The following is a 27,409-nucleotide window of genomic DNA, read 5'->3' as shown; positions in this document are numbered from 1 at the left end:
CCACCTTCTTCCTCATTCCTATCAATAGGTTGAAGACTGTTGGTATTTCCCGAATCGTCGCTATTGCGTTGTCGTGAATTCTATATTTCGTGGATTGTCGTGTTTTTCTGGTTCCTATATTCACCATGTTAGTTAAGCCTTGGGTTTAAATTACAGAATAAATCTCCTTCATAAATTGGAAGGACGTCTCTTTAGCTGTGATGTTGGGAATGTATTATTACCCCATCGCACTGCGATAGGAGAGATCATGTCAATAACATTAGAGAGATTAATTGTAGAACAGATTTAAGATGTCATTTCTTCCACGAAAAATATTAAGGGATCATAATAACATTGTTCGACCGCGTATGGTCATGTTCGGGTAAAATTATTCTGGTGTGTATTCCCCCCCCCCCTGCCACACACCCTAGCGGTGGTGGCTTGCAGGGTATTCAATCTGTGTGGGTCGGCAGGTGAAATGTCCAAGTCGTCCGAGGATCCGTGCTTTAAGACCCGTACAGGCTTCGCCATTCGAGAGAGGCGAGGCACGCGGACGGTCCAAGACAGACGAGCTAGGGGCGGCTGGCGGAGGGCGGATGGAGAGGAGATGGCCAGAATTGGTAGGCAGTAAACCTATTTACTTCTCGTCCGGATTTTTAATACTTTTGAGGCAGGTTACGTACATATAAGGAGGTAATTAGTTAGGGTTTGATAAATAAAGTAAGGTTGGAATGGCTTGTCCTAGGTATTCACGGCTTTCGAAAGGAGAGGATCTGGAGTTAGCGATCCCTTCGTGTTCATGTCTTCCTTCGGTCTTCTTTTTGAAGCGAGGCGCGGTCCATTTTGTCGCTTGACTCTGTCAGACGTCTCTTTAGCAATGCTGTTGAAAATGTATTATCACCCCCATCGCACTACGGTTGGAGAGTTCATTCTAATAAGATTATAGAGATTAAGAGTGGAACAAATTGATTAAAGATGTCATTTCTTCCACGAAGGATTGGGTATAATAATATCATTGTCCGTTCGCGGTAGTGTCATGTTCGGATAAAAATTAGTCTGGTGTGTATTCACCCCGTGCCACACACCCTAGCCGTGGTTCGCAGGGTACCTAAATAAATAAAAGAGATAAATATGTGAAAGAAATTCGTATAAACTTATAGAAGAAAACTGATTAACGCAGCGAAAACTTGGTTGCGTAGGCAAAAATAGCATCAGTGTAGAACGGAAGCTTCTAAGTTGTGGGTGTGGAGGAGATTGAAAAAATTCAATGCTCTGTGATGCACAAACATGAAAATGTTATGGGCTCTAAGCGAGGCAGAGATGGTGGTAAAGTTTCAGAGCGAGGGACCGGACCTCGGTGCGCGCGCGGTGCTTAGAGGTACGTACGTGCAGAGTTGAAGAATGGTTTATTGCAATGCGTGACCAAGTGTCGCATTCGACGGTTCTGCGAAGGGCAGTGGCCCTCCCATTGGGGTTGGCCGGTAAAAACTGAAGTGACGGTTTGAGTTTGTTGGTTAATACGATGAATTATATGAATATAGTATGTGATATCAAAACGAGCAGGAATATCAGAACTTCAGTGTCAACATAGCTGACCATATAGAAGGAGAGTCGTGTCCTAAGACTTGACATTTAAGTTTACTTGGAAGTACTTGACTCTGGGAAGTTCTGTATAGGTCTAGAGTATTGCTCTGATCCCGAATAAAGGCTTGCGACACAACTTTCTCTGTTGGTGAGCATCTGTATTGGCCGAAATATTGGTGTTTCAATCTTCCTGTCGGCTTTGATTTCACGCCATTGAATTTGAGTATACTACCGTTAGACAATGTACGCTTGCCATGTCAACTTTCTTAGAGTATTAGGAAGCACTTTTATATGTCATTGTAAACATGGATTGACTTCGTGGGCGAGTGCGTGTCGGTTTGAGGTGACCTCTCTCTCTCTCTCTCCCCTCCCCCCTCGCTTCGGCGTCGTCTCCCGTCGACGGCAGCCCTTGTAAGGATTCCCGGTAGGCGCCGTCTCTCGCATCGGAAAGAAGAAGGCGCGCTCGCGGAGTGTATGTGGATGTGAGTTTATGGCGATCGCCTTATGACACGGTGTTAACATTAATGGGAGCGGCCGTTCGGGGGAGGCGGCGGTATCGGCGGGCGGGCACCCAAGGAGGACGTGTCGTGGTCGGCTAGAGGCCGTGGAGGGGGTCGAGAGAAGCGCATCTGATCTTCAATTGTTCCTAGGCAATCGATTGAAATTCACTCGTAATCGCCCAGAGTGATCTTTGTTTATTTTTAAATTATTCGCTTGTTCAAAAAATCTTTTCGCTTGTTTATTTTTCGAAGTACCAAAGATTTTTTTGCGATTATCATTTCAGAATTAAACACTCATTATTGAAGAAAAATAAAGGTCCAAAATTACAGAAGAAGGTTAAAGATGAGCTACGAGAATCGAATAATGAAAAGAGTCGATGAAAGGAGTCAGACGTAAGAAGGGATTGAAGATATGGGCAGAGAACAGGATGGTTTGGGGATCGACTGCTGAACAATCCTTTGATTGATAGCCTGCGATGATGCATGTTATCAGAAATTTTATTTGACCTGAGAGCGATGTAATTGGAGGAGAGGAATCAATTTATAGATGGGATCGAGGAAGTCAGAAAGTTTGCAGAGCTTAAGAATGTTGAATTTGTTGCGATATGTTCGCTACAACGCTGGTGCGACTCTTGGAAATAATAATTAAACTTAAAAAGAAGTGCGTAGTTATAAATTATTGGAAAAAAAGCAATTCCCCCTCGAACGCCTCCTGGATTGGGAACTCAGAAATGGAATGTGTAGGCTCAATTAAATACTTAGGCGTTACCCTCACTCGTGATCTCTCATGGGTGAAACACATACGGGGAATATGTGGACAAACTAACAAAACATTAGGATTTATTAGAAGATTACTAGGCAAATGTGATGAATAGGTCAAAGAGAAATGTTATATGTCGTTGGTTAGGCCTCATTTAGAATATGCTACAAGCATATGGGATCCTCACGAAGCTGGATTGATTGCCGTGCAGCGTAGAGGAGCTAGATGTGTAAAGCGTTGTTATAATTAACTTAGTAGCGTATCCATAATTATTAGATCAGCTAGGCGGGGAATCACTCACGGGTCGAAGGTTGAGTTACTCATTGAAGCTCTTGCATAAAGTGGAAGGGAGTCTCTTTTGCAGTGATGTTGAAAATGTATCATTACCCCCACTGTACTACTGTAGGAGAGATCATGCTAATAAAATTAGAGAGATCAAGGGTGGAACAGATATATTTAAGATGTCAATTTTTCCACAAAAAACTCTAAGGGATCGTAATAACATTGTTCGACCGTGGTGAGGTCATGTTCAGGCAAAAATTAGTCTGGTGTTTATAAACCCCCTGCCTCACACCCTAGTGGTGGCTTGCAGGGTACATAAATTAGTAAATATATATGGGATATGTTTATTGAAGGATATTTTATGTCGTTTTAATTGATGTTTATGAGTGCAGCAGTGCCCGAACTCATCGAAAATCAAGCCTCATTCGGTAGACTTGCTTATGTATGCGAGGATGACTGTCCCTTTGAATCGTGTCAGGAGTCAAACACTCGCACGCATACCAACTCTTGGTCCTCTTTCACATCCCTAAACATGTTAAATAAAACTGACCGCGCGCCCTCCGGCGATACACCCGCGCATGTACAAGGGTGCGAGGGTGAGGGCTCGCGCGATAAGCCATGCGCCGTCGATCCGGAAGTTTTGTCTGGCCGACTGTAGGTGGCGCCATGGCTCCCTCCCCCTGATATCCTTGAGTGGGGGTGGGGAGGTGCGTGGGAGGTTCGGAGTCGTGAGTAGAAACCTCTGCCGAGATGCAATTACTGGATAATGCAGATAAAAGTGTTATTTCCCCTTCCCCCCCCCCCCCCACTTTCCCCGCTCGGCATCCACCGAGGGGATTTACGAGCGAGGAAAACAATCTCGGTTAGTCGTCATCCCTGGAGATAAACAAACGATGCGCGTGCTGCACAGCATGCAGATGCTGTTCTCGCGTCGGGTTGTGAAATCCAGTCGACAATCCGCCGTGCGCCATTCACTTGTTCCCAGGTGTCCTCCTCCGCTAATGCAGACTTCTTGTAGATGCGTGCCGTTTTACATGTTTCGAGTCACTGAGATAAAAATACTACAGGTAACCTCAAACCCCGTGCTTTCGTTTGATAGGGGAGGGTATGAGCCCAATACGGCGAGGGAAATTCAACCACCAACAGGGTATAAACAAGGAGAGAGCCAAGCTCTCCTTTCTCTGTGGAGTCTACTGTTGATCGTAAAGATCCGATGCCTGAGAAATTACGCAGTTTGCGAGACGGTTCATATCTCACCAGGATTGAAAACTTCCGTGAAGAAAGGGTGACGTTGGTTTCGTTGCAAATGGCCACAGTAGAGTCTATTTTAATCGTTTTCGTTCATGATTCTTGAGAGAAACCTGAGGAATACTTATCATCTCATCAAAATTGGTAGAAAAGTATTCAATCATGACGTTAAGTATTTCAGGCATTAATAATGCCCCCTCTAGTGGTTCGATTTTTGATTGGTGCTCTTTTTACATTAAAAATTTAATTTTAGATTTTTGAGTCACATGGTAATTCTAGATTTTTTTCCTTGTGGCATTTTCATTTATGAATTCGCGAACAAAATATGGAAAATGCGTCAATTGGTCGCATTTATTGGTAGTCGGAATTTGGATAGCTTTGATAACAGGTTAAACTAAATGCCTGTTGCATTATGTTCTCCGTTTATACTCAAAGTATTGCCGGCCAACGAATTTTAATAAAATCCAAATTCTATTCCGCAATGATGTATGATAATCGATCCAGCCAGCTTGATAATAGACGATCGGAGCCGATGAGTTGCTGGGATGATTGCCTAAATCACGCAAGTTGAGATCTTTCGTGTTGCAAATCTAGTTGGAGATTTCACTTTGAAATCTCGTGTCTCACTATTGGCGAAGAAAATAGAACTGGTTCAGAAATTAGAGGAACCATCTTGATTTTAAGAAAAGCAATCGTACTTGATGTCGTTAAAATTAAGTTTGCCGGAGATTCCGGCTGATTTCCCTTATTTCGCTGCGGCGACCGAGCCAAATTAATCGGGCGTCGAAATCACTGCGTACACAGATTTATTTTCATGAATTTTTTCCTCGATTGCAGATGCTGTGCAGAAATCGGGAATAAACTACAAGAAGCTGCTGTCCACGTACAACGGCGCTGGTCTTTCGCCGACGGCAGGCTCTGGAGGCGGCGGCCATGGATATGACGACGAGGAGGAGGAAGAAGATGATGAGGAGGAAGATGATGATGAGGAAGACGATGAGGAGGATGGGGGTGGAGGGAGGGTGGTGAGGGAGGGGGAGTTGGGGCTCGCCAGCCGGCACATCCGGAGGAAGAGGTCCACGTCGAAGGAGTACTTCCTGGAGGTGATGGTGGTCGCGGATCGGAAGATGCTTGAGTACCACGGGGACGAGTTGGTCAGCTACGTCCTCACTCTCATGTCAATCGTGAGTGGAAATTCTTCCTTGTTCTTGATTGAATTGCGGTCCTCCCGGGGAACATCCCGCGTCAATATCCGGTCCCACTTATGACGCTACCAGGCATTTGATTTGGACGCATGAGACTCCTCGGAGACTCACACCACTGGGGTGTTAAAAGAATATTTTGACGCGGAAGGATTCTTCCCGGGCAAGGGAGGGACCTGACCTGTTAACAGGAGCCTGAAACGTGTGCGCTGTGTTTTGAAATTTTAAGGTAGACTGAATGAATTTGACGCGGTCCCTCAACAGTCGAATTAACGTAATATCGAAGGCTTAGGAGGAAATGGAATTTAATTGGAGTTATCGTAAGTCTGCGACCATTGATTGATCGCTGCTTTTGATCGCGGTTGTGCTTTGAGAGTCATTTTCATTCGCATCGAATGTAATGAAATTCGATGCTCGAGATTGCCTGTCGCGTTAATTCGGCTAAAAACTTCCGGAACATCAGAGATGTCACGCCGATATACGTAAATAATCGGCATAACATATCTGGACGGTGTTATTTCATTCTCAAGCGCAAAAACCCTCTCCTCGATGAATATTGTTATCCTCAGAAAGTCATCAGAGCAGCGAGGCTTTCCCAAAGCGACTTGGGCAAACTTCAAGGAGCCCAACAAGGGCGATAGTGTTTCGATAACCCTCAGGGATGCATATAAACTGTATTAGATTAAGTCAACTGCAAATCTTGGGAGCGCAATCACCTCCACCTTTCGCCAATTTCAGCCAAGTTTTAGAAACAAGACTGCCATCCGAGCGCAGGGAAGCAGTTTATACCACTTGGCGAAACGCAACGAAATTCGTTCTCGCTCGATTCATCAGTGCCACACTGCACACCCTTTTTGCTGCGTTTGCTACATTTCCATTCCATTTGCGAGAGTCCAAACACTATTCTTCACAGAGCAAAATAAAAACCAGAGACGAAACCGGAAGTGTGCCAAATGCACAAATCAGCATTTTTCAGCTCCACGCTTCGTTATCTACCTTACTCCGTTCCTCCCGGCCAGCATTACATCCAAATCTAATCATTCCTCTGCTTCGTGTCCCCAACATCATCATCCCTCTATTTATCGCAGTCTTCAATATTCCAATCCCACTCAAAATCCTCCGCATTTTCTGTCTTCTTTGAATTTCTCACAATTATCACTCTTTCCCTTCCATTTTCATTTATTCGTTTGTTTTCCTTTCCGTCCATTCGACATTTTTCCAGTCTTCTCCGCGTACCGGTTAAGGTAGGTTTTTGGATGGACACAACTACCAAACGAATATTTTATTACTCCTAACAAAACACAAAATCCATCATCCTACTCTATATCAGGTCCCTCTTCATCTCTGAGTACTTGCTTCCTCCCTTCATCCCGTCCAACAATCCTATCCTGTTCCTTCCCTTTCCTCTTTTGCCCAACATTCTACCCTCTATCACAGTCTTCAACATCCCACTGCCGGTCAACACCCCCTTCATCCACTTTTCCTGCCTCCATAGGATTGCTCCCAACAAACCCCTCTCTTCGCCAAACATACCAAGTACTTCCTCGTTTGTTTTCTTCTTGGTCCATTTCACCTTCTCCATTCTTCTCCACACCCACATTTCAAAAGCCTCCGATCTACGCCTATCCTCCTGCTTCAATGACCACGTTTCCGCACCGTACATAGCTACGCTCCATATCAAAGTTTTTACGAGTCTTTTCTTAATATCCTTACTCAACGTCCCTGTCATCCACTCCCTCCTCCTTGTGAAAGCCTCTTTGCCTAGCGCAATTCTTCTCCTTACGTCCCTACTACTTTGACCGTGTTGGTCCAAAACACTACCGAGATACGTAAACTGTTCTACCTGCTCTAGTTTTTGCCCTCCTATTTTAATGTTAAGCTTGGCCTTTTTCTTTCTAGAAAATCGCATAACCTTTTCTCCGCGTACATTCATCTCACATGCATGTTGTCTAGAAAGGATTTGAGTCGGGTGCCTTTAGAGCGGATGGAATTCCAATCTAATCTAATCTCAATTTTATCCACGTGGGGTGCGGCGTGTCGCTGCTCTCAGGAGTCGGGACGAAGGTGCGTATTTTGAAAAGTGCGGGTCGACTAAGCGACGACGGGAGGGGGTGCGGGCATAGGGGAGGGTACGGGAGGAGGGATGGGAGGGGGCCGCATGTGCCGCCCCCCTTCGGAAGCTTACGAGCGCACTCCAACCCCTTCCCCCCCTTCTCCATTCATTCATTCATGCACTTTCCGCCTCCGCAACCCCCCCCCTTCCTTCCCAAACCCTCCCCATCCATTCACTTGCCTCTACCAACCCCACCCCACCCTCCCCCAAACTCACCCGCTCACTCTCCTGCCTTTCTCCCGCGATTGGAATCGCTCGCTGCCGCTCCAACTGCGAGGCTTTCTTTTTTGCCCGGCTATCGCGCCTGCTAGCTTTTTACTATAAGGATCGGTGACAATTTTTTCCTGCCGTGTTTTCGTGAAGTGCTGAATTCAGACCGTCGGTGGTTAAGTTTGCGCATGATTGCGGATCGTATATTGGCATTGATAAGATGACAGTGCACACACCATTATCAATGAAAATTTGGTGGTGCAAAATATGTGCGCAAAACTCATCCTGCCGAAGGTATTGACGGACGACCAAGAGAGCAGAGTCGAGGGTGTCTGCTTGCGAATCCCTTCTGCAACGGCACCGTGACGATCCCCCAACCCGCTAACAGTCCCGAATTGGCGCCAGCAGATTATTAACCATATTACCAAACGTGAAATCCTCCCTCCCTCAAAGGACGCCATCAATGGCACCCTAAATGCCGTCGAAGAAGCTTGCTCGCGTACCCTTCAGGAACCCGACCAGCAATGAGCCTTCGAGTCGTGGTAAAGCAGCTGGCAAAAGTGTGTCGACCCTCAAGGGATGTACTTTGAGAGGCATTGTCCATGAGTAAGCTTTTAGAGTACTTTTACGAATTTGGGCCGGGACATTTAGTTCGAAAAATTATTGTAAGGTCCTCACATGCTTTGGAGTTCTGAAACATGGTCTCATCTGTTAATTATTCCTACTTGGAGGACACTGGGTTCCAAATTTGGACGCTTGTTTCATTTGGGGCGATTATTGGAAAGGGATGAATGGCGGAGTTAAGAACTTAAGGAGGTGTGCGGTACGTAATTCCTTTTCCGAAATCATTGCTTCCATTCGAAGACGTGTGCACGCGGCCCGTTATCCCTCGGAGTCCACCCTCTCACCCCCCCCCCTCCCCACTCCCTTCCTTTCTCCTCCCCCTTTAGTCCCTCGGGTGGCCCACCGCCGCCAATGGCGTCCCCCGTTTTGAATAATTCATAGATGGCGATGAAGAATTGAAACAAGCCTTCGAACAGTTCATTAATGCAGTTGGACCATAAAATACAAGTGCCATTCAATACTGATGCGGTGGAGACTCGCAGTTATGTCCTAGGGTAGCATACGGTGGTGGGTGGAGTCGTAGGGTCATTGATTCCATTGGATAAAAATGAAATCATTACATTTTCCGAAGGTCTTATTGCTAGTTGGACACAGACATAGGGAGGGACTGAGGCTTCATCTGGGTGGGTAATAATATGTGGTAAAAATATTTAATACTTATGAGTTGATACATATTTTAATCGGAAGTATATAAAGGTGGAAATAAGCGTCAGACTACTTGTGTATTTCGTATCCAGCGTGGTTTTTGTGTCAGTAAAAAGAGATTTTCTTTCCGATGAAGGCAATTTTGAAAGCTAGAAAGCGGGTCGTATGGTCGTACATGGTTTGCATAAAATGTACCGGGAACATTTTCGGTAAACTAGATTTATTTCATATCTCGCTAAAATTATTCAAAATTCTTCAATCAGTACTTCACTCGAGAGCGTGGGCGCTCTTTTTCCAGAGCGGTTTTTTCCAAACTCGAAGGCTCCCTGGTAGGCAGAAGGGCCTACGAGGAACGCGTGTCCGTTTCTTTAACGGTAATTAGGATCCCGTGGTGGACACCACCATGAGGGAGGATTACACTGTTGGGAATAGGAAATAGTATTTTTGTGCTAAGTCGGGAGTGTAAGGGGGTTGAGGAATCGTCAAGATGTCGTTGCAGAAGGACTTCGCAAGCACACGCCCGACTTCGCTCTTTTGGCCTTCCGTCGAGAACTTCGGGACGAGTTTAGCGCATATCTTTCGCGGCGCCATATTTTCAGTGATATGGGCAATTTAATGTGCACTGTCATCTTATCAATGCCAAAACGATCGTGCGCACACTTAATCGACGGTTTGAATTCAGACTTTCACGGACACGAAAAAATTTTTACCGATGCTTTTCATTAAAATCTCGTATTTTATCCCAGAAAAAATTTCTATTGTGTGTTTCTTTTAAATGTATCAAATTAATGTCTGGGAACGGTGCTCTTAGAGAAATAATATAGTTGTGTTATTAAATGTGCGATTCATAAAATGCTACATATTATAATGCAATCGCCCCTGAGGCAATCCAGGCAAGATTTGAACGGCGTTTGAGCGTGGGAGCACGAGTTCTGCTTCGCTCAGCGGTTGTGCGTTAGGCGCTATCGTATTTTCTCTCGGACTGAATCCGCGCGCTTGTACAAAACCAACGACAGTGAGTCGACCCCAATGTGGGTATGAGTGGGTGCGGTGAAACCGTGGAACTAAGCCTCCCTGCAGAGGGGGTTTGGCTTTCTTGGTTCAGCCGTGATCAAATTCCCAGAATAAATGTATATGACGGTGGCTACGGGACGAAATTCGAAATAATTGTGAAATTATTTGAGCAACATGTATCAGAGACCTCAGTGCTTGACAAAATGCGTTTAGTAGGAGTAATATAAACCGCATAAAACATCTTGCGATTCTAGGCGTTGCTACTCTCAAATTATTATGAGAAATGTAAAACTTAGGGTGAAAAAATATAAACTCATGACAGACGCAGCAATTTAAATGATGATTTATCAAAATCGAGAGGAATATAGAATACAATATGGACGTGTATTTGCCTGTTTCGTAGATTTCTAAAACTTGTTTGATCGAGTTAATTGGAATAAACTAATGAGTGTATTGAGAAAACAGGAATAGATTGGAGGGAAAGGAGACTAATCCGCAACCTGCACATGGGCGGGGAATTCGTAAAATCAATTAGGTTCGCTGATGACCAAGCTTCAGTTTGTCAGTCAGCCAAGGGGTTGCAAGCATTGCTGAGTGAATTGGAAATTCAGTGCGATAGATATGGGACGAGAGTCATTATAAATAAAAGGGTTATGCGATTTTCCAGAAAGATGACGGCTAAGCTTAACATTAGAATCGGAGGGCAAAAACTAGAGCAGGTGTAACAGTTAACGTATCTCGGGAGTGTTTTGGACCAACACGGCCAAAGTAGTAGGGACGTAAGGTGAAGAATTGGCCCAGCCAAGGAGGCTTTCACAAGGAGGAGGGAGTTGATGACGGGGACGTTGAGTAAGGATGTTAAGAAAAGACTCGTAAAAACTTTGATATGGAGCGTAGCTATGTACAGCGCAGAAACCTGGTCATTGAAACAGGAGGATAGACGTAGACTGGAGGCTTTTGAAATGTGATGGTTGAGAAGAATGGAGAAGGTAAAATGGACAGAGAAGAAAACAAATGAGGAAGTGCTTGGTATGGTGGGCGAGGACAGGGGTTGGTTGGGAGAAATCCTATGGAGGCAGGAAAAGTGGATGAAGGGGGTATTGGCCGGCAGTGGGATGTTGAAGACTGTAATTGAGGGGAGAATGTTAGGCAAACGAGGAAAGGGCAGGAACAGGATAGGGATGTTGGATGGGATGAAGGGAGGAAGGAAGTACTTAAAGATGAAGAGGGAGTTGATGCAGAGTAGAATTTAGGGTAATGTTTTGTTAGGAGTCACAAAATCTTTATTTGGTAGTTGTGTCCATCCAAAAACCTACCTTAACCTGTAGATTACCTTATAATAATCATAATCAGTGCTAGTCTTCTGATCAAGTGGGGTTTTCATGGGCACTGCTAATCTTCTGAGCCCCACCTCACGAAAAGCTTACTACCCTGACTCGTGCTCTGAACCCTTTTTATATTCTGCCCCGTTTTTTCTGCCTACCTTTAATCAGTCAAACATTCCTCTAGTCTCTTCCATTCCCCCTCCCCCCCCCCGTCTTCCCTCGCCGTCTCGCTTGCCCACATTATCCTCGCTATCACAATCTAATTCCACAGCCGTTCAATATGCCCTGCATATTATTACGCCTCCTTTGAATACCTAAAGGCCTAAGGCCGACCACCCCCTCTCCATGTCCCACGCCCTCTGTTTGCTTCCTTCCGTCCACTTGATGACATGTGTCCACTGCAGAAATTGTTCTGAAGAATTTAGGACCCCTGTAATGTCCCTTGCATCCCGTGCCGATTCAAAGTCATGGCATAAAGGATGGAGAGAAGAAGCGGAGGTCAAAAGTGTCCTTTCCAGAGAAAGCCCCTGATAACTGCTGTTGGGTGGAGGGTGGGTCTGGGGTCTTCCCGCTCGGCTTTTCCTCCGCGGTGCGAATGGAAATTCTCTTCTGAAGTGGACAGCCGTCCCTCGACTCCGGTGAGCATTCAGCGTGTTGGCGCTAAGGGTTCATTTCCCTGTTCCACCCCCCTTCCTCCTCCCTCCCTTTCCGCCTCTCTCCCCCCGCCCCCCTTCCAACTGTCAGTCGCCTTCACCCATCCGCTCGGCGCGCCATCCGAGTGGGCCGGCGAAAAATTGAATCTCGCTATAAAAGGCGGGTATCGTAAAAATGATATAAGGCCTTGCCATCCCGAAGATTACTTGAAGATAAGCTCGGTTTACGGCGTGCGATGAAATGACTGGTTCGCCCCACGAAGAAAGCACGATTCGTTTATTGTTTCACGTAAAAATCCGGAGATGGTAAATATTGAGGCGTTGAAAACACTTCTCTGTGTTCTTTGATATGTTTTACTGCGATATTTGTCGGTTATTCTGGCTATCTTGCGTTTATGCTCTTGGAATGATCGATAAATTCTGCACTTCGAGAAATCATTAGGTGCAGTAATGGCGATCTGGATATGAATGCAGGTTGGCATTTATTGATACTGTAGTATTTAATTTCCAAGTTCATGTGAGCATTCTAATGACTCTTTACTGGCTGAATACGAATTTAATTTGGAATAGTATGATAGTACTTGGGGTTTACGTGAGATATACTAAAGACAAGTAAATAAAACCCAGAACAAAGGGGATTCATGGAAGAATAAGAATTCCAGAGTGAAAAAATCTTAATTTTAATATTAATGAAGTGATCGTGAAAATCCTCTTCTTTTTTCATTGGAATCCTCTCAATGACCAATGATCTGGATTATCATGAAAGGCATCGTGTGTACAGCTGAAAGGAGTTACTCACCAAATGTTTATGCGTTCATTGGACCTTTAAGATTTAAATGCTTAACCTTGAAACAATTATAATAATGAAGAGGAATGGTATGAAAAGTAAAACGGAGAAATCCTTTTTGTGCTAAATCTTAAAGAAGAGTGTTAACCTTTTAATTTTCACATTGCCTCTGAAAATGATCTTCATAATTATAGTTCCCCAAAAAACAGTAAACCAGTTGAGCAAACAATTTCAGCAACAATTCACACCGTTGGTTTGAAGAGAGACTTTTATTTGATCCATTTCTCTCTGAAGAAGATGTTTGCTCAGCCATTGAAAAGTCAAAGGTTATTGTGTATGCATTGCTATTCGCATTACTGCAGAATCGCCCAGAAACAAAAAATTCGATGATTATCAAAATATATAAATCGATGAGTATCGAAAATGTAGATAATGGATAATGCAGTGATGAAAATATGGCAGCATAGAATTCAAGATATTACAGGTTGAAAGCGATATTGTCAGTACTTCAAATAATCCAACCAATGCTGCTATTAATACAATAGTATAATAATATAATATGTTGAAAATATAGAACAGGAGGAGTGTTGCACTGACTATAATGCGGTGATTTAGAGGGATGATTAATGCAATTATCCTATCAGCAATTCTTAAAAGCGTGTCAATCAAAATGTATCGAAATTATAGGAAAGGAATACAATGATTTAAACATAGTTAAATAGAATATATTCAACAGATTAAGGCAAGATGTAGTGGAAGTTCGTCACTTTGAGAAAACAAATTTGCACTTTTCCACAGATTTATTTTTAACGTACAGGGTTCGTCCGGAAAATAAGTGTACTGATTTTTTCCCGCCGCTCCAGGCGCGCCCAGCACCGCTCTGACGGGCTGCGATTGGAGGGGGGTATGTTGGCAAGCGACGCTGAAAAAGGCAGTCGGCTCTGAGCTGTGGTGTAGTGAGGAGCTCTGTTAACGCGAACCTCCACGCTCGCCCCACGTCACGGAACGCGATGCCGAAGTTTTTGGAGCAGCGTTATTCCATCAAATTTGCGGTAAAGCTTGGGAAATCGTCTACCGAAACTGTCGGTATGATTAACCAGGCTTACGGGGAGTCAGCCATGTCCAGAAACATGATCTTTCGGTGGCACAAGATGTTCGTGGAGGGCAGAGAAGAGGTCGACGACGAACCACGGCCTGGACGCCCATCAACGACACTCACCGACGAAAATGTGCGAAAAGTTCGCGATGTACAGAACTCTGATCGTCGTCTTAGTGCTCGGATGATAGCAGAGCAGTGTAATGTGCCAAAAACAATAGTGCACGAGAGGCCAGCAATCAAAAACATCTGGCGGCTGCATCACGACAATGCGCCGTCTCACACCGCGCTTGTCGTGTCGGACTTCTTGGCCAAGCACGGCGTGGCAACGCTGCCGCACCCGCCCTACAGCCCGGACTTGGCACCACCGGACTTCTTTCTGTTCCCGAAGATAAAGAGGAGTTTGAAAGGAACGCGATACGGGACTTTGGACGCCGTCAAAGAGGCCGTGACGACGTGTCTTCGAGAGGTTCCCGATGATGCCTTCGCGGGAGCGTTCCAGGAATGGGAACGCCGCTGGAACAAGTGTATCGACTCACAAGGGTCCTATTTTGAGGAATATTAGCTTAAGATATGTAAAAGTGTAATAAATTTTTTTTCCTGAGCTCAGTACACTTATTTTCCGGACGAACCCTGTATAACGTGTTTCAGTTGATCGAAACAAACAATTTCAAATTGTGATGCATCATATTTATCCCTGTTTGAGGAAGGGGGTGGGGGAGAAAAGAGTGAGGTAGGTGGGGACAAAGAGGGGAAATGTGGAAAACCCAAAGAAACAGAGAAACTAAAGAAATGGAGAGGTAAAAAGAGGGAGAGGGGGGAGAGAAGTGCTTGTGGTCATTATTTGAGAGGACGGTGGCATGTAGCTGGTGTCCCGGCGGTGGGAAGGAGGGAAGAATAAAGAAAGGTTATGCGGGAAGGAGACATGGAAGGGATGGAGGGAGGTTGGGGGATGAGGCATAAGTGATTGTAAGTAGGACATTGTCAGGGAAGGGTTGTTCGACACATACTGAGAGTGGAGGGTAGGGGGTGGTTGGATGGGAAATACGCGTAGGGTGGAGTCAATAGGAGAGAGGTAGTTTCACTGTTTGCTGTGGAAATGGGATACTGAGGAGAGGAGAGTGGTTTATAAAAAAATATTGCCATTTAAAGGAATATTCATGCTTAATTTTGCAATTTCAAGTTGCTCTAAAATATGAAGTCTTTTGCCCCTATTTTCGTAGTGTGGAATCTCAGGATTAAATTTACATGAGTGGGATGATTGTAGTAGGTAACTGCTTAGCTAGGAGTGATGTTTCATCAAATATAGAGTGGAAAATTGAGAAATCAAAAGAATTATCGAATCAATGAGTACAAAATTGTATATATCTCGAATGATGATCGTGTCTGTAGAGGAGAAGTCGATAGGGTAGTGCCGACGCCGGGTTTCTCGCCACCCTTCATTCATTCCCGTCCATTCCTAATGGCGCAAATAACCTCAGCTGTCGGTCGCCTCCAATAAAACTCCTCTACTACCCGGATTTAAACGTACTAGTCGTCTTGAGGTGTCATTTGTGTGAAATTCATGCAGACACCAGGCATTTGAAACTTGAAGTCTCAATCTTTAGAATATAAAAAATCGGTGAGTTCACCTATCAAACCGACCTCCGGGTTGATTATTGTGATTTTGTAGGCAAACCTAGTGACGAGAGGAATTCGCAATATGTGTGTGTCTATATTGTTATGTAGAGCAACAATCGCGCTCTCAGTTGCGTCACTCAGACGTCGGCTGAAACAACACAGGGACGATTTCCCGCTTCCTCGCTCGATCGATGACGAAATTGCAAAACGAAGAGAGGAGCGAGGGTCCGCGCTCTCGGGCGGCAAAAGTGTTCGTCCCGGTCCACCCTTCAGCGTCATCAAGTTCGAGAATTAAATTGCTCCCCGCTTTCCCATGTGCAGAATGCTGATGACGTGAGGAGAGCTTGCATAAGAGAAAACTCCCAAACATTCCCACTCGCGAGCGGAGACGGCCGTGGGAATGTGTCCACCTCGACATTGCCGGCGGCAGCCCTTCCTGCTGCTGGTACACAATGTGCTTTTGTCAATGAAGTGTTTTTCTTTTTGCGTCTGAATACGATGGGGAAGCATTTCTGCGGCGGCCTAAGCAAATGAGAAAGGGCTGCGAAGGCGATCAGCTCAGCACTTCTCCGCCACACACGGCCTTGGTAAATGGTAGCCCGTCGCATGGGTTCCCAAGGGTCTTTCCGTGATAAAGGGAGCGGAATACTAAGAAAACGGTGTCAGTGGAAATGATATTCCTGGTGCATTTGTCACTCTATCGCTGCAGTTATTGTGAATGCCGTCATATTTATTTCGGTATTCCTTCGAGCTCAGTCCGAGTCACACTCGGAAATTTAACGCACAAGCTGTGAATAAGATGGGTGCAAAACCCTTGAATAAGAATAAAATGGATTTCTAGTTTCGACACTTCAGCACAATGAGTGGCCGTAGTTTCTCTAATGGTGCGAGTGATTATATAGTATTCAGTAAAATATGAATTTCTTGGACGTGAAGGACATCTACATCGACTTAATACCCCGCAAGCCGCCGCAAGGGCGTGTGGCGGGGGGTGTTAGGGCACCACCCTTAATTAAGAGAAAACGCCGCATGCAATAGCCACAAATTTATACAGTCCACAAACAAAATAGTGTATCCATCCATGCAAAATCCCGTACAACTCGCTCACATGCAAACACACAAACTACCAACTAACATGCACATTCACCTACAAATATACCTGATGCCTTTGCAATGTTTAATTTTGTTCCGACTTGTAAATTATATGTTTTTAATATTTCTAAATTGACTTCGGTATCTTACTATTATGATTCCTGATTGTTCAGGGAAAGAATGAGTATTTGTGTCTATCTGTACAGGAATCGTTCTCCCTTATTTGATCTTTGTGGCCTGATCCACCAAAGTAGTGTGGGGCCGTTACAATTCCTTGTGTCATCACGAAACGCGTTTGTTCTGAACCTTTCTGAAAGTCAGAGTCTCGCTTGTTCTCTTCGTGTCTCGAGTGGCTCCCGGCCTAAATCCACGTTTAAGGTGCACACCATGGTTTAAGATGCATGGGAAGAACTGGAGGTACGAATGAAAGTCGGTGGCAAATTCACGGAGCCAGTTACTGCGGCGGTTGTTCAAGCTTGTCCGTCGTACAAGCGGTTGCAAGCATTGTAAATTCAGTGCGATGGTTATGGGGTTAGAATAATCACTAGTAAAACATGAGTTTTGCGAGTAAGAGGAAGGTTAAGCTGAGGCATCCTAACTTCATTCATTTTGCAGTAACCGGAAAAGAAACCTTTCGAATGCTGCCGATCTAGTCAAAGCAATGATTCAAACTACCGTCGCAAATGATCGCAATGCTTTCATCGTAATCCTAAGTATTTTTTTTATTTTTGTCCTTCCTCGCTGATAACTGCTTTGGTCATGAATGAGCGAGACATGTGCTGTGGCGTAGTGTAGAGAATGTAGTGCAACGCAGTTTTGATAAAAAATACGTAATTCTTTCTTATTCATATTTAAGAATTATTTATTACTTAAAATCAGATATTTAACTGGATTTACTTATTTGCTGTCATCATGTAGGAGCACTAGGTTCCAGGTCCATAGGCTGCTTCTGGAATTGGCCATATAACACGGGAGGCTGATATTGCTCCCTGACCGTATTGGGGAATGGACATCGCTTGGCGAGAAAATTTCGGAAAAAAATGTCTTGTATCTTTGTTAGGTCGGAAGCTTTTCAGACCACCCTCGTATTAGCCTGAAAACTAGTATAACTGGCATAATGAAGCTATGTGACATTCTCGCGGAGTTTCACCATCAGCCAGTACTGGCCGTCTGAGGACCTAGTAGCTTATATGAACCTATTTATTCATGTCGTTCATGAATACACTCGCGTACCCTCGACTTTTAATTTTTTTTGAGCGGCGGCTTATTTGAGGGTAAATTCCACGCACAACTTGGGGCAAACATTTACTCTCAACGGGTCGAACATTAAACATTTTCCGATTTTCTACTTTACGTTCTATTTGTTAGCAGTATTCTACCGTCTTAGGCCAGGGTTTTGATGAACCATTCAGTCTGGGGAAGGAGGCGGAGGGTATTTTGGGAAGGGAATTAAATATAGCGGTTAAGGGTAGGAAGTTCAAAAGATGGAAAAGCTAATATGTAGGCGGATTCTCGAGTTCTCACCTCTAGTATATTGGTGGCTGAATCGGGTAGGGATTGCTGGATGGTGAGGGAGAAACACTGGTCGAATGAAAGGTTGTGGGAATTTGCGCGTGAAGGGATAGGAAGAGAAGAGAGTGAGGCAGAACTAAACGAGTACCGGTGATTATTCATTCGAATGGATAAGGGGGTAATGCATTCGCCTATGTAAAAGGAAGTGCAATTTTTGCATGACAAAAGATAAATAATGTTTTTTGAGAGGCAATTAGCGTGGGAACGTGGTGAGGGGGCAATGAGGGGATGTGGGGAGAGGGGAGCAGATCTGATAAGTAGACTTGTTTTACATCGGGGGCGGTTGCAAGTAGGGGAAATATGAGGAAATTTGTCATGGGAGGGCGCCAAAGGGTTGGTGGATCTCAGAAGCTTTTTGAGATTGGCGAGTCGTCTGTTTGCGAGAGATGGGCATTGGATTAGTAAGGATGAGGTCGCGTCATTGTCGTGTAAAATAGGAAACAGTTCTTTCAGAAAGCTTTTCAGTCTGTGGGATCCGGGGAAATAGGTGGTACAAAGTCCTGCGTCAGATGTGGTGTTATTTTTAGGTGGTGTGTATGGTCGGGTGGAGCGGTGGAATTTATTTTGTAGGAGCTTCTCTGGGTAACCGCGTTTGTAGAGTGCATTGTGTAGATTGTCAAGGTATTTGTTGAGGGTGGCTGTGGTTTTGCAAATACGGGGTGTCCGCGGATACCGAGAGAGTTGGGAAAAAATAATATTAAATCCGTTTGGGAACGTTCTGAGTTGTGGAAATCGTCATTGAGTACCCTTACAGCTAAACGGAAACGAGTGTACGTACCGACTGGGCTGGAGCGTGCGATGACCGCCCCTCCCCCGGCCAGAGGGCGGCGTGGAACGACCGCCCGGCGTCCGTGGGCCTCGCTGTCGGGGGTGGGTGCTCCTCGCAATTGCGCGTGGGCGAACAGGAATGCAGAGGGGTGCGGTGCGCGCTCCATGAGGCATGTCCCGCTGCTCTCGGCGGTCCATAGCTCTACCATCGCGGGTCTCCACGGGCATGAGGAGGGTGGACAGCCATCAGGGGTGGGGGGGCTCTCATGCCGTCCGGTCACCGTGGGCCGCACTCGCGAAGCGATGGAACCTCGCTTCCGATGCCCCCGCGCCATTCACATCAAATCAAGACCAAGTTTCCGAGCCGCTCAAAATTACTCTCCATATCCTAATTTCTACGACTTACACCTTTACTCAAGGTCCTTGTCATAGTCCTTCCTTATCTTCTCTACTGAATGAAAATTTTCGTTCGATGTCGTTAGCCACCTTGAGTAAAATACTTTCCAATTGAGAAGAATAATTTATTACTCCCTGTACACACATCGATAGTGAGTATCACGAAGATTTATTCCTATTGACAACTGGCCTAAAGACAAATGGCCAACAAGAGACCCATCTGATGATAAGGGCGCCTGCAAGTATACACATTAAACCCGATTCGTGCTAAATCTCGCCACAGAAATGCAACCAAATATTAGCGATTAAGGTAATAATGGGCTTAGTGATGGAAATTCGCATTCATCAGAGAGAAAAACAATTAAATTCAACTTTGAAAAATAGGCAGTGTATTCATCAGAACCTTTAAATTACCGAGGTACTGTTTTATGTTACTGGCCTAATATTTTCGGGTAGCATAGCGTCGAACCCATAATGATAAACGTAACACCTTCTTTACAAAGCTGCGCAGGTCTTCAGGCTTGCACTATGATAAAATATTCGGCGTACTTAGTTTATGGCATCCAACTTTAATTTTTACTTTGGGCTCCTCATTTCTTGAGACCCTCAATAAAAAACCATAAACTTAGTAATCAGAATGAAGGTCGGTATGGTAGGTGATGGTAGAGTTCACCCAGTTCTAACCCCGAGGGCGTGTGAAATTCACACATCAGGGTAGGGGGGCCAGTTCCTTCCCCTGTGCCGGTTATGGTTTCCCAGGAAGATCTGGTACCCGAAAAATTACATACCTTGGGTGAATCTGCAGGTGCCCAGAGACTTGCCCGGGAATCGAACCCGGGACCCTCCGGCCAGTAGTCCAACGCTCTACCTTCTGGACTACCGTGACCCGATATGTACATTAATTTTCTTGCCATACATTCTAATACTTGTGTGTTATCATAACTGGTCTTTAGTACACTCAGCAATGATTGCGATCTCTTTGCTAGCTGGCTAAATAAGGAAAGCTTGATCACCCGCAAATCTGACATGATCAGTTCCCCTGCGTGGACCTGCTTTCAATTCCTGCTTCCAACCCTTCCCATGCTTCTCTTGCCATTGGTCTTTATCAGCGACATTCATCGATAGTGATAACGTACACAGATCTGCGCTGGAACATTCGGATTCTGCAGCGTTCGTGGCGATTGATTCAGGAGCCACTATCTGTGTCAGTTTACTCCAATGGTGGGTGACTGCAAAATAAGGTCAGTCTGGATCAGCGTTGGGCGCCAGGGTGTCGTAAATGAAGGACGTACTGTTCCCTAGCTGCTTGTTGCCATGTTAATGATGAATTGCGCCCGTGGTTGGCTCGAGAATGGAAGGCCATAGCAATCGTCTGCTCTCATGAGACAGGAACGGAGGAAGATGGAACAGTAGTGTATTTTTAATGCATGAACAAGGCGTATCGGTGAAATGCGGAATCGGTAATCGGTAAAGACCTTAAGTCCAACTTTTGTCTAAATTAGTTAAATATAATTTGGCATTGATTCGAACCATTAATGTATACTGGATTCACCTCAAACAGTTTAGTTTTCTTATCAGCGGTTGGTCAATTGTAACAACATGCCACTAATTTGATCGTATTTCTAAATTTGCTTTCTTCTACGTACATATCCGATATCTTTAATCAGTGACATTAAAGATTAGTCTGGTATGTGTTCACCCCCTGCCATACACTTAAGCTGTGGCTTGCAGTGTACTGATATATCTAAATGTTTACTAAAATCACATCCCTGAACAGAATGTTCGTGGTGAATCCTCTTTGACCCAGTCCTCGTTTCCACGCAACAGGTGTCTCTCATCTACAAGGACGCGAGCATCGGAAACCCGGTGACGGTGGCGGTGGTCAACTTGATCCAGGCCAACGAGGACTTCTCCAGTCCGCCGTCCAGGGGGTCCCACACCCACGGCACCTCCGCCACGGACATGCTGCGCAACTTCTGCTCGTGGCAGCACAAAATGAACCACTACGACGACAATTCCCCTCAGCACCACGACACCGCCCTGCTCCTCACGAGGTGAGCTGTGCCATTGGGCCCCCCCCCCCATTCCCTCCGATCTGTGGGGGTCAGATTGGACGGTGCCAGTGTGAGAGAGGCAATGGCACGCCGTCCGTGAATTCTTGAATATGTCCAAAGTGCCATCTTCAGTATCAGTATTTCAATCCGGAGATTGGTTGATTATAAAGCTCCCCCCCCCCACTTTCACTCTTTCTCCCCCTTTCTAGTGACAGCTGCGTACTTATTAGTGCCACGCCCTCATAGGTCATTCCACTTTACTAGACATAGCGTATTTGACCTTTGGTCTACCTCGTGGCGCCTTCGCTTTTATCACATGGTTGGCTATCAGTCCAACTTAGAGTATAGATATGGTTTGCATCTAGTGATTCGTCTTCATGATGTATTTCTATCTGCTGTGGTTAACTTCTTCATTTTTTTTATTTTCTTCATCATAACATGCAGTTGCCTCTTAAGGGTTGGTTTTTGGACGGCCCCTAGCAGTTATTATTGCACTGCGTGACTCGCGTAAATTCCTCTTCTTTTGCTGTGCATTAATTACCTCTGCAATTCTTCCTACCTTCGCATTTGCCTCCATGCTAAATAAGAACCCATTCTCTTCCTTGCTCCACTTTGCTTACCCGCCTTCCTCCCTTCAATCACAGTCTTCAGCATCCCGCTACTTATGTATATGCAATCATTCCACTTACTTATTCTGCCATCTTCGAATTTCCCCGGCACCGATGCCCTCTTCTCCCACCATGTTTACCTTGTCCCTCCTGTCCAGACAATGCAACCATTTCTAAGTGCTACTATTCATTCACCTTGATCGGGATCCCGGTCTAAGGGGAAAGATTAGTTACTCGTAGATACTATTGCATTGTATTGCGAATTTAAAGGACGACTCTCATAAAAAATTACCACTGCGGAATTTCCCACAGTTTCTTAGAATTTCTCAGTCCATCTTGGTTTCCTCGAACCCACATCTCGAAAGCCTCCAAATCTACGTTGCCTTTCTCTCCCTCTCTCGGCCCAAAGGATGGGTTACAGTGCTATTTAATTTTGTGTAAGGATTTGGTGTGTCTTATTTATTTATGATTTTATTTTCCGAGGTGACACCTTCAAATAAATCTCTGTACATATTTTCCTTCCATTATTTCCTTGTTCTATTTGTCATACTTCCAGTCCTCCTCCGTTGGTGCCTTCGTCGCTTGCCCGGCTTTCTAACTTGCTAGTTATGCGTTCATCTATCTTCCTTATCTAACTACTTACGTTTATCCATCTTAAAACTCATAATCTCCTCTACCCATTTTTTTTAAACTTCTGGCGAATCTCCCTCTTATTACCCTCTTTTCATTTCAATATGTACACTTGAAGCTTTAGCTATTTTCTTCTCTCTGCCTCGCTTACCAAACATTCTCCACTCTTAATCTCACTATCTTAGCATTCCATTGACGCTCCACGTAATCTCCTGCATTTATTCTTCTAATTTCTCCCAAAAACCCTCTCTCATACTCCCGTTATGCCTTGTGATTCTTCGTTTGTATTTTCCCGTGCTTCTACCGACCCTTTTTTTTTAAATAATTTTTCCAAACCCACATGTATAGCCTTAACTTTCAAGTTTCCGAATAGTACAAAACTGCGCCTCAAATCATAAGGTTTTTGCTATCCTCTCATTAACATTTCTGGTGAAGGTCGTCCAAATCGACTCTTTGTAAATATTCCTTAACCTTGCTTAACGCAATATTTCTTTGAATATTTATCATAAATAAACCATAAATAATAATCAAAGCAAATCGGTATTTAATTTGGTCCTTGCATTTTTTTAATTCCGTAAATCTTCCGATATCATCATAATTGTTCCTCGTCCAATATTTCCGTTGCTTACCTTTTGCTGACTGGAACGCGTTGAGGGAAATTCAATTCACCCTCGTGGGTTTTTCCTCATCCATCTTGACTCATTTTGCAGGGAGAACATTTGCCGCAACCCGACGCTCAACAAATGCGACACCCTGGGATTGGCCGAGCTGGGCACAATGTGCGACCACTACTCCTCCTGCGCCATTATCCAGGACAACGGGTTGAGCGCCGCCTTCACCATCGCGCACGAACTGGGACACGTGTGAGTATTAAGAAGTCCCGCTTGGCTCCCCGGACTGTGACTGCATTTGACCTACGACCTTGCTGATCCTAATACTGGCTTTTTTATTGGCCTGTTGCAACGGGGAGTCCACACTTTTCACATGCGATACCAAATAGTTCGCTATTCTCCTTTTATCAATTAAATGTTATTTATTATTGTTCGATTATTTGAAGCTTTCGGTTGACCGATTCTCGTATCATAATCGCCATTTATGCTTCTCGTTCAGAACTACCAGGGCCCGTTTTTCAAAGCTGCAAGTCGATTTACAAGCCCTCCAAAAAGTCTTTCTTTCAAAATTAGAGATCAGACCGAATAATTTCAGTTCGCCATACGCTTGCGAAAACGAACCCTGCGAATGTGTAATATTTCTGGAGATTTGTGGGGAGGGGGAATAATGCGATGTGCAGTATATATTCATGAATTACCCGCGTGTTCGTTTACAAAATGTTTTCCAACATTAGGAATTTTAATATTTAAAACTAATGCGGCGTCGTTGTATGCGGCAATAGCAATGACCTTCCCCTCCCCCTGATTGGACGCTGAGAAATTCTAAATTACAATAATTTTCTTTACGAAACATGACGCTCAGCTACGACAACGTACCAAGCAGTTTTGGCTAGTTATGCCCTAAAACTGTCGAGGTGGCTTCCCGGAATGGTGCCTTCAGATAAGAGGGGGCTGCTCTTTTGAATTCGATCACTTTGCTCTGTATTTTATACACGAGAGTCCCCCAGTCAAGCGACTGGTAATGACGAGGGCTCGTCATTACCAGTCGCTTGAGTCCTGCCCTAGACCTCCCCCGGCCATCCCTTCCTTCTCCAAACCTCCCTCCCCCCGCCCCCATTCGTCCCTATGCCCTTTTCTTCCTCCCCTACCCTCCCTCTCCCCTAGCCAAGGCATTTAGATCCAGCGGTTGCACCTTGTGTTTCCATTATCCCTCTCTATTCAACCACCGTCCCACGCGCGTACGTACCTATATGAACAATTTAACACGCGTTCCCACCGTCTCCTGCGTTACCACTCAGTGCCCCCCCCCAATTTGATAAGTTTGCAATGATCAGCTGAAATGTGCATGACCCATCACGTAAAATACTCGGCGTTTTCCATTGAAAAGCAAAATAGTCTCACAGCAATGAGGCCCTACGTGGAGAAGGCATGTTAGATACATTTGCGCAGTCGGAAATCAAGGTTTGTCGAACGAATATTGAGGAAATATTCGTATGAGGAAAGTTGAGGAAAGTTCCGCGTTGTTTATACCTCACTTTGAATGAGCGTTGAGTTTGATTTGGGATCCTTAAACAGGGCTTCTTTTTTTATTTTTTCATTAATCCGAAAAAAACAGCACATTTTGGCTTTTGCATCGGACTATTAACGATGATCGAACCCGCCACCTTTGTGTTGGCAAACGAGGACATTACCCCACTGCCAACGCACCAAGCCGCTTCGCTTCGGACTTACATCGATAAAATAATACAGTGGAAAGCATCCCACTTCGTCATGTCAAAATTTCCAATCGCAAAATTCGGGGAAATAGTGGCCAAAATTTTTCGAATTGATATAGCTCGAAAATTAAATTTACTCTTTTATCTCCTGAGTGTCTCGATGAAATCGAAATATATCCACTGTACGCACCAATGATGGCTAACAGGATGATAGGCACCTCTCGATATTAATATGTCATTCCATTGAATGCCACACACATTTCTGTTTTATATTTATAATGAAGGCACTCTGATATACATTTCCGTTACTGTACAATGTGCCATCTCTTTCGCAGAAGATTAATTTTGAACCATATACATGAGTCATATTTGTGACAATATATTGGAATAAAGTGTGCAAGGTTCTTTGCATTAATATTTGGAAGTCTGCCATTTTAGGTGGTTTTTGATTGGCCACAGACGAAAAATCACTACATTCCTCAACTTAGTCCATCAAGGCAACCTCCGACAACCCACATTACATTAAGTGTTCTTCGACCCTGCATAATTGAATCCTTTTCCTCATGATATCTTGTTTGCTTAGCTTTCTCACCTTCACCACAGTCTTCAATATCACATCACCAATAAAAATGCTCTCTACCTTTCCTGCCTCTTTTTGATTTCTCCCATAAATCCCCTCTCCTCCCCCTACAAGCCCAGCACTTCTTAATTCTCTCATTGGACCGTATTGATTGATTGATCCACACCCACATCTCATGCGACTCCTCTCGGCGCCTATCATCTTGCTTAAGTGCCCATTTTTATACACCATGCAAAACCATGCTTCATTTCAACATTTTGGATGGTCATTTTTTAACATCAGTAATCAACATCCATGTTATCAATTCCCTCGTCAGGGTAAGACAATAAAAGTAATCTTTGCTTTATTACCCCATTACTCTTTTCAATATGTTCATATGAGTTCATTTAAATATTCAAATGGATAAATTTCTCCATTTGGTTTTGAAAATGCTAACCTGCTGTTCTACTTGGCATTATATGTATATTTTACTTTTCTCCTTTGTGAAGACTCAACATGCCCCATGACGACGACAACCTCAGATGCAAGCGGTTCCTGGGGAATACGCAGGTGCACAATGTCATGTCTAGAATGCTGGACCATAATACCCATCCCTGGTCTTGGTCCAACTGTAGCAGACACTATCTGACCGATTTTTTGGAGTGAGTATGATGCATTCATTCTATTCTCAGTGCTCTTTTATTACATTCAGGTAATGATGTGTTCTGGAGGAATCACAACATTTGGTTTGTAATCAATACCTTTCTTATATATTGTGTTTGGATGCTGGGGTAATTCTGGAGGTGTCTCATCTATCTTTTTCTCTTTGATGTGTAATGTAAATGTCATATTTTGTTACAATTTCATCCATTAAGGTAAGCATACATAGCTCCTGTGATTTTTTTCCAAGTGTGGAACATTTCCTGATTCACTCATGGGTATCCATTTACTGTTGTAATTCTTTTGTATATATTCATAATGTATACATATATGCATCAATATATAACCGGTGTGGCAGCATTATAGATTAGCCTTTCATGTGAGAGAAAGGGTCTTAAAATGTTATCTTGACTTGAAATACCCTCCCGATTTCTGTTCTTGGCTATGAGCAATACCTTTCGTTGATACTCTGTTCCAAATGCTGTTGAACTGATGCGAATAGCATCAATTTTTTTAGATTAATTTTTCTGATTGTTGGCCGGCATGCTCTTGGCTTTGTGTTTTCTTTTGGTCCTTCCTGATTCCATTCCATTCCGCAAGTGTGGTCAGAGTTGCTTGACCTTTGGATTCATTCCCTCTTGAATGTTTTATAAGGACTGGACGTGGGCAATGCCTGCTGGACCCTCCAACAGAAGACAAGAACAGGCAAATGAACAACAATGAAGAGAAGCTGCCTGGGGAGAATTTCACGGAGGACAGGCAGTGCGAGTTCGTGTTTGGTGCTGGTTCAAAAATATGCTCGTACATGGTAAGTTGGAGTAATGAGAGCGAGTGCTCGGAACTAATTTTCAGAATATTACTGTGTCTGTGCAGTCCTCTTGTTTTGTCTACTTTTCTCTGATGTAAATCAGACCTCCATCCAGGCGTTTACTCAATACCTCCTCTGACTCTTTCACTGCCCGTTGCCCTCTCTTATTGTGCAGCAACCCTTTTGCATTTGCATCTTGACCCAAGTGGCCCTTGCAATTGATCCATTGGGTGAAACACCCGCTGAGAAAAGAAGTTTGATATAGGCTGTGCGAGTAGTATAATCATTATCTCT

At 44.4% G+C, this 27,409-nt stretch overlaps 1 protein-coding gene across 1 annotated transcript in view; it reads left to right on the top strand.

Moving 5' to 3' along the window:
• The window catches only part of AdamTS-A (ADAM metallopeptidase with thrombospondin type 1 motif A), a 752,668-nt gene that overhangs the window by 685,915 nt on the left and 39,344 nt on the right, over positions 1 to 27,409 (top strand). Inside the window, exons 5-9 of the mRNA XM_071594266.1 lie at positions 5,191 to 5,537; positions 21,298 to 21,524; positions 23,473 to 23,625; positions 26,157 to 26,309; positions 26,962 to 27,115. Coding sequence (XP_071450367.1) covers positions 5,191 to 5,537; positions 21,298 to 21,524; positions 23,473 to 23,625; positions 26,157 to 26,309; positions 26,962 to 27,115 — 1,034 coding nt within the window. The remainder of the gene's footprint in view (positions 1 to 5,190; positions 5,538 to 21,297; positions 21,525 to 23,472; positions 23,626 to 26,156; positions 26,310 to 26,961; positions 27,116 to 27,409) is intronic.

Source organism: Hetaerina americana, unplaced genomic scaffold (genome assembly GCF_022747635.1).
Source record: "Hetaerina americana unplaced genomic scaffold, ioHetAmer1.1.p SCAF_6, whole genome shotgun sequence".
Lineage (NCBI taxonomy): Eukaryota > Metazoa > Arthropoda > Insecta > Odonata > Calopterygidae > Hetaerina > Hetaerina americana.
Note: the sequence above shows the minus strand (reverse complement) of the source record. Positions and strands in the feature narration are given on the sequence as shown.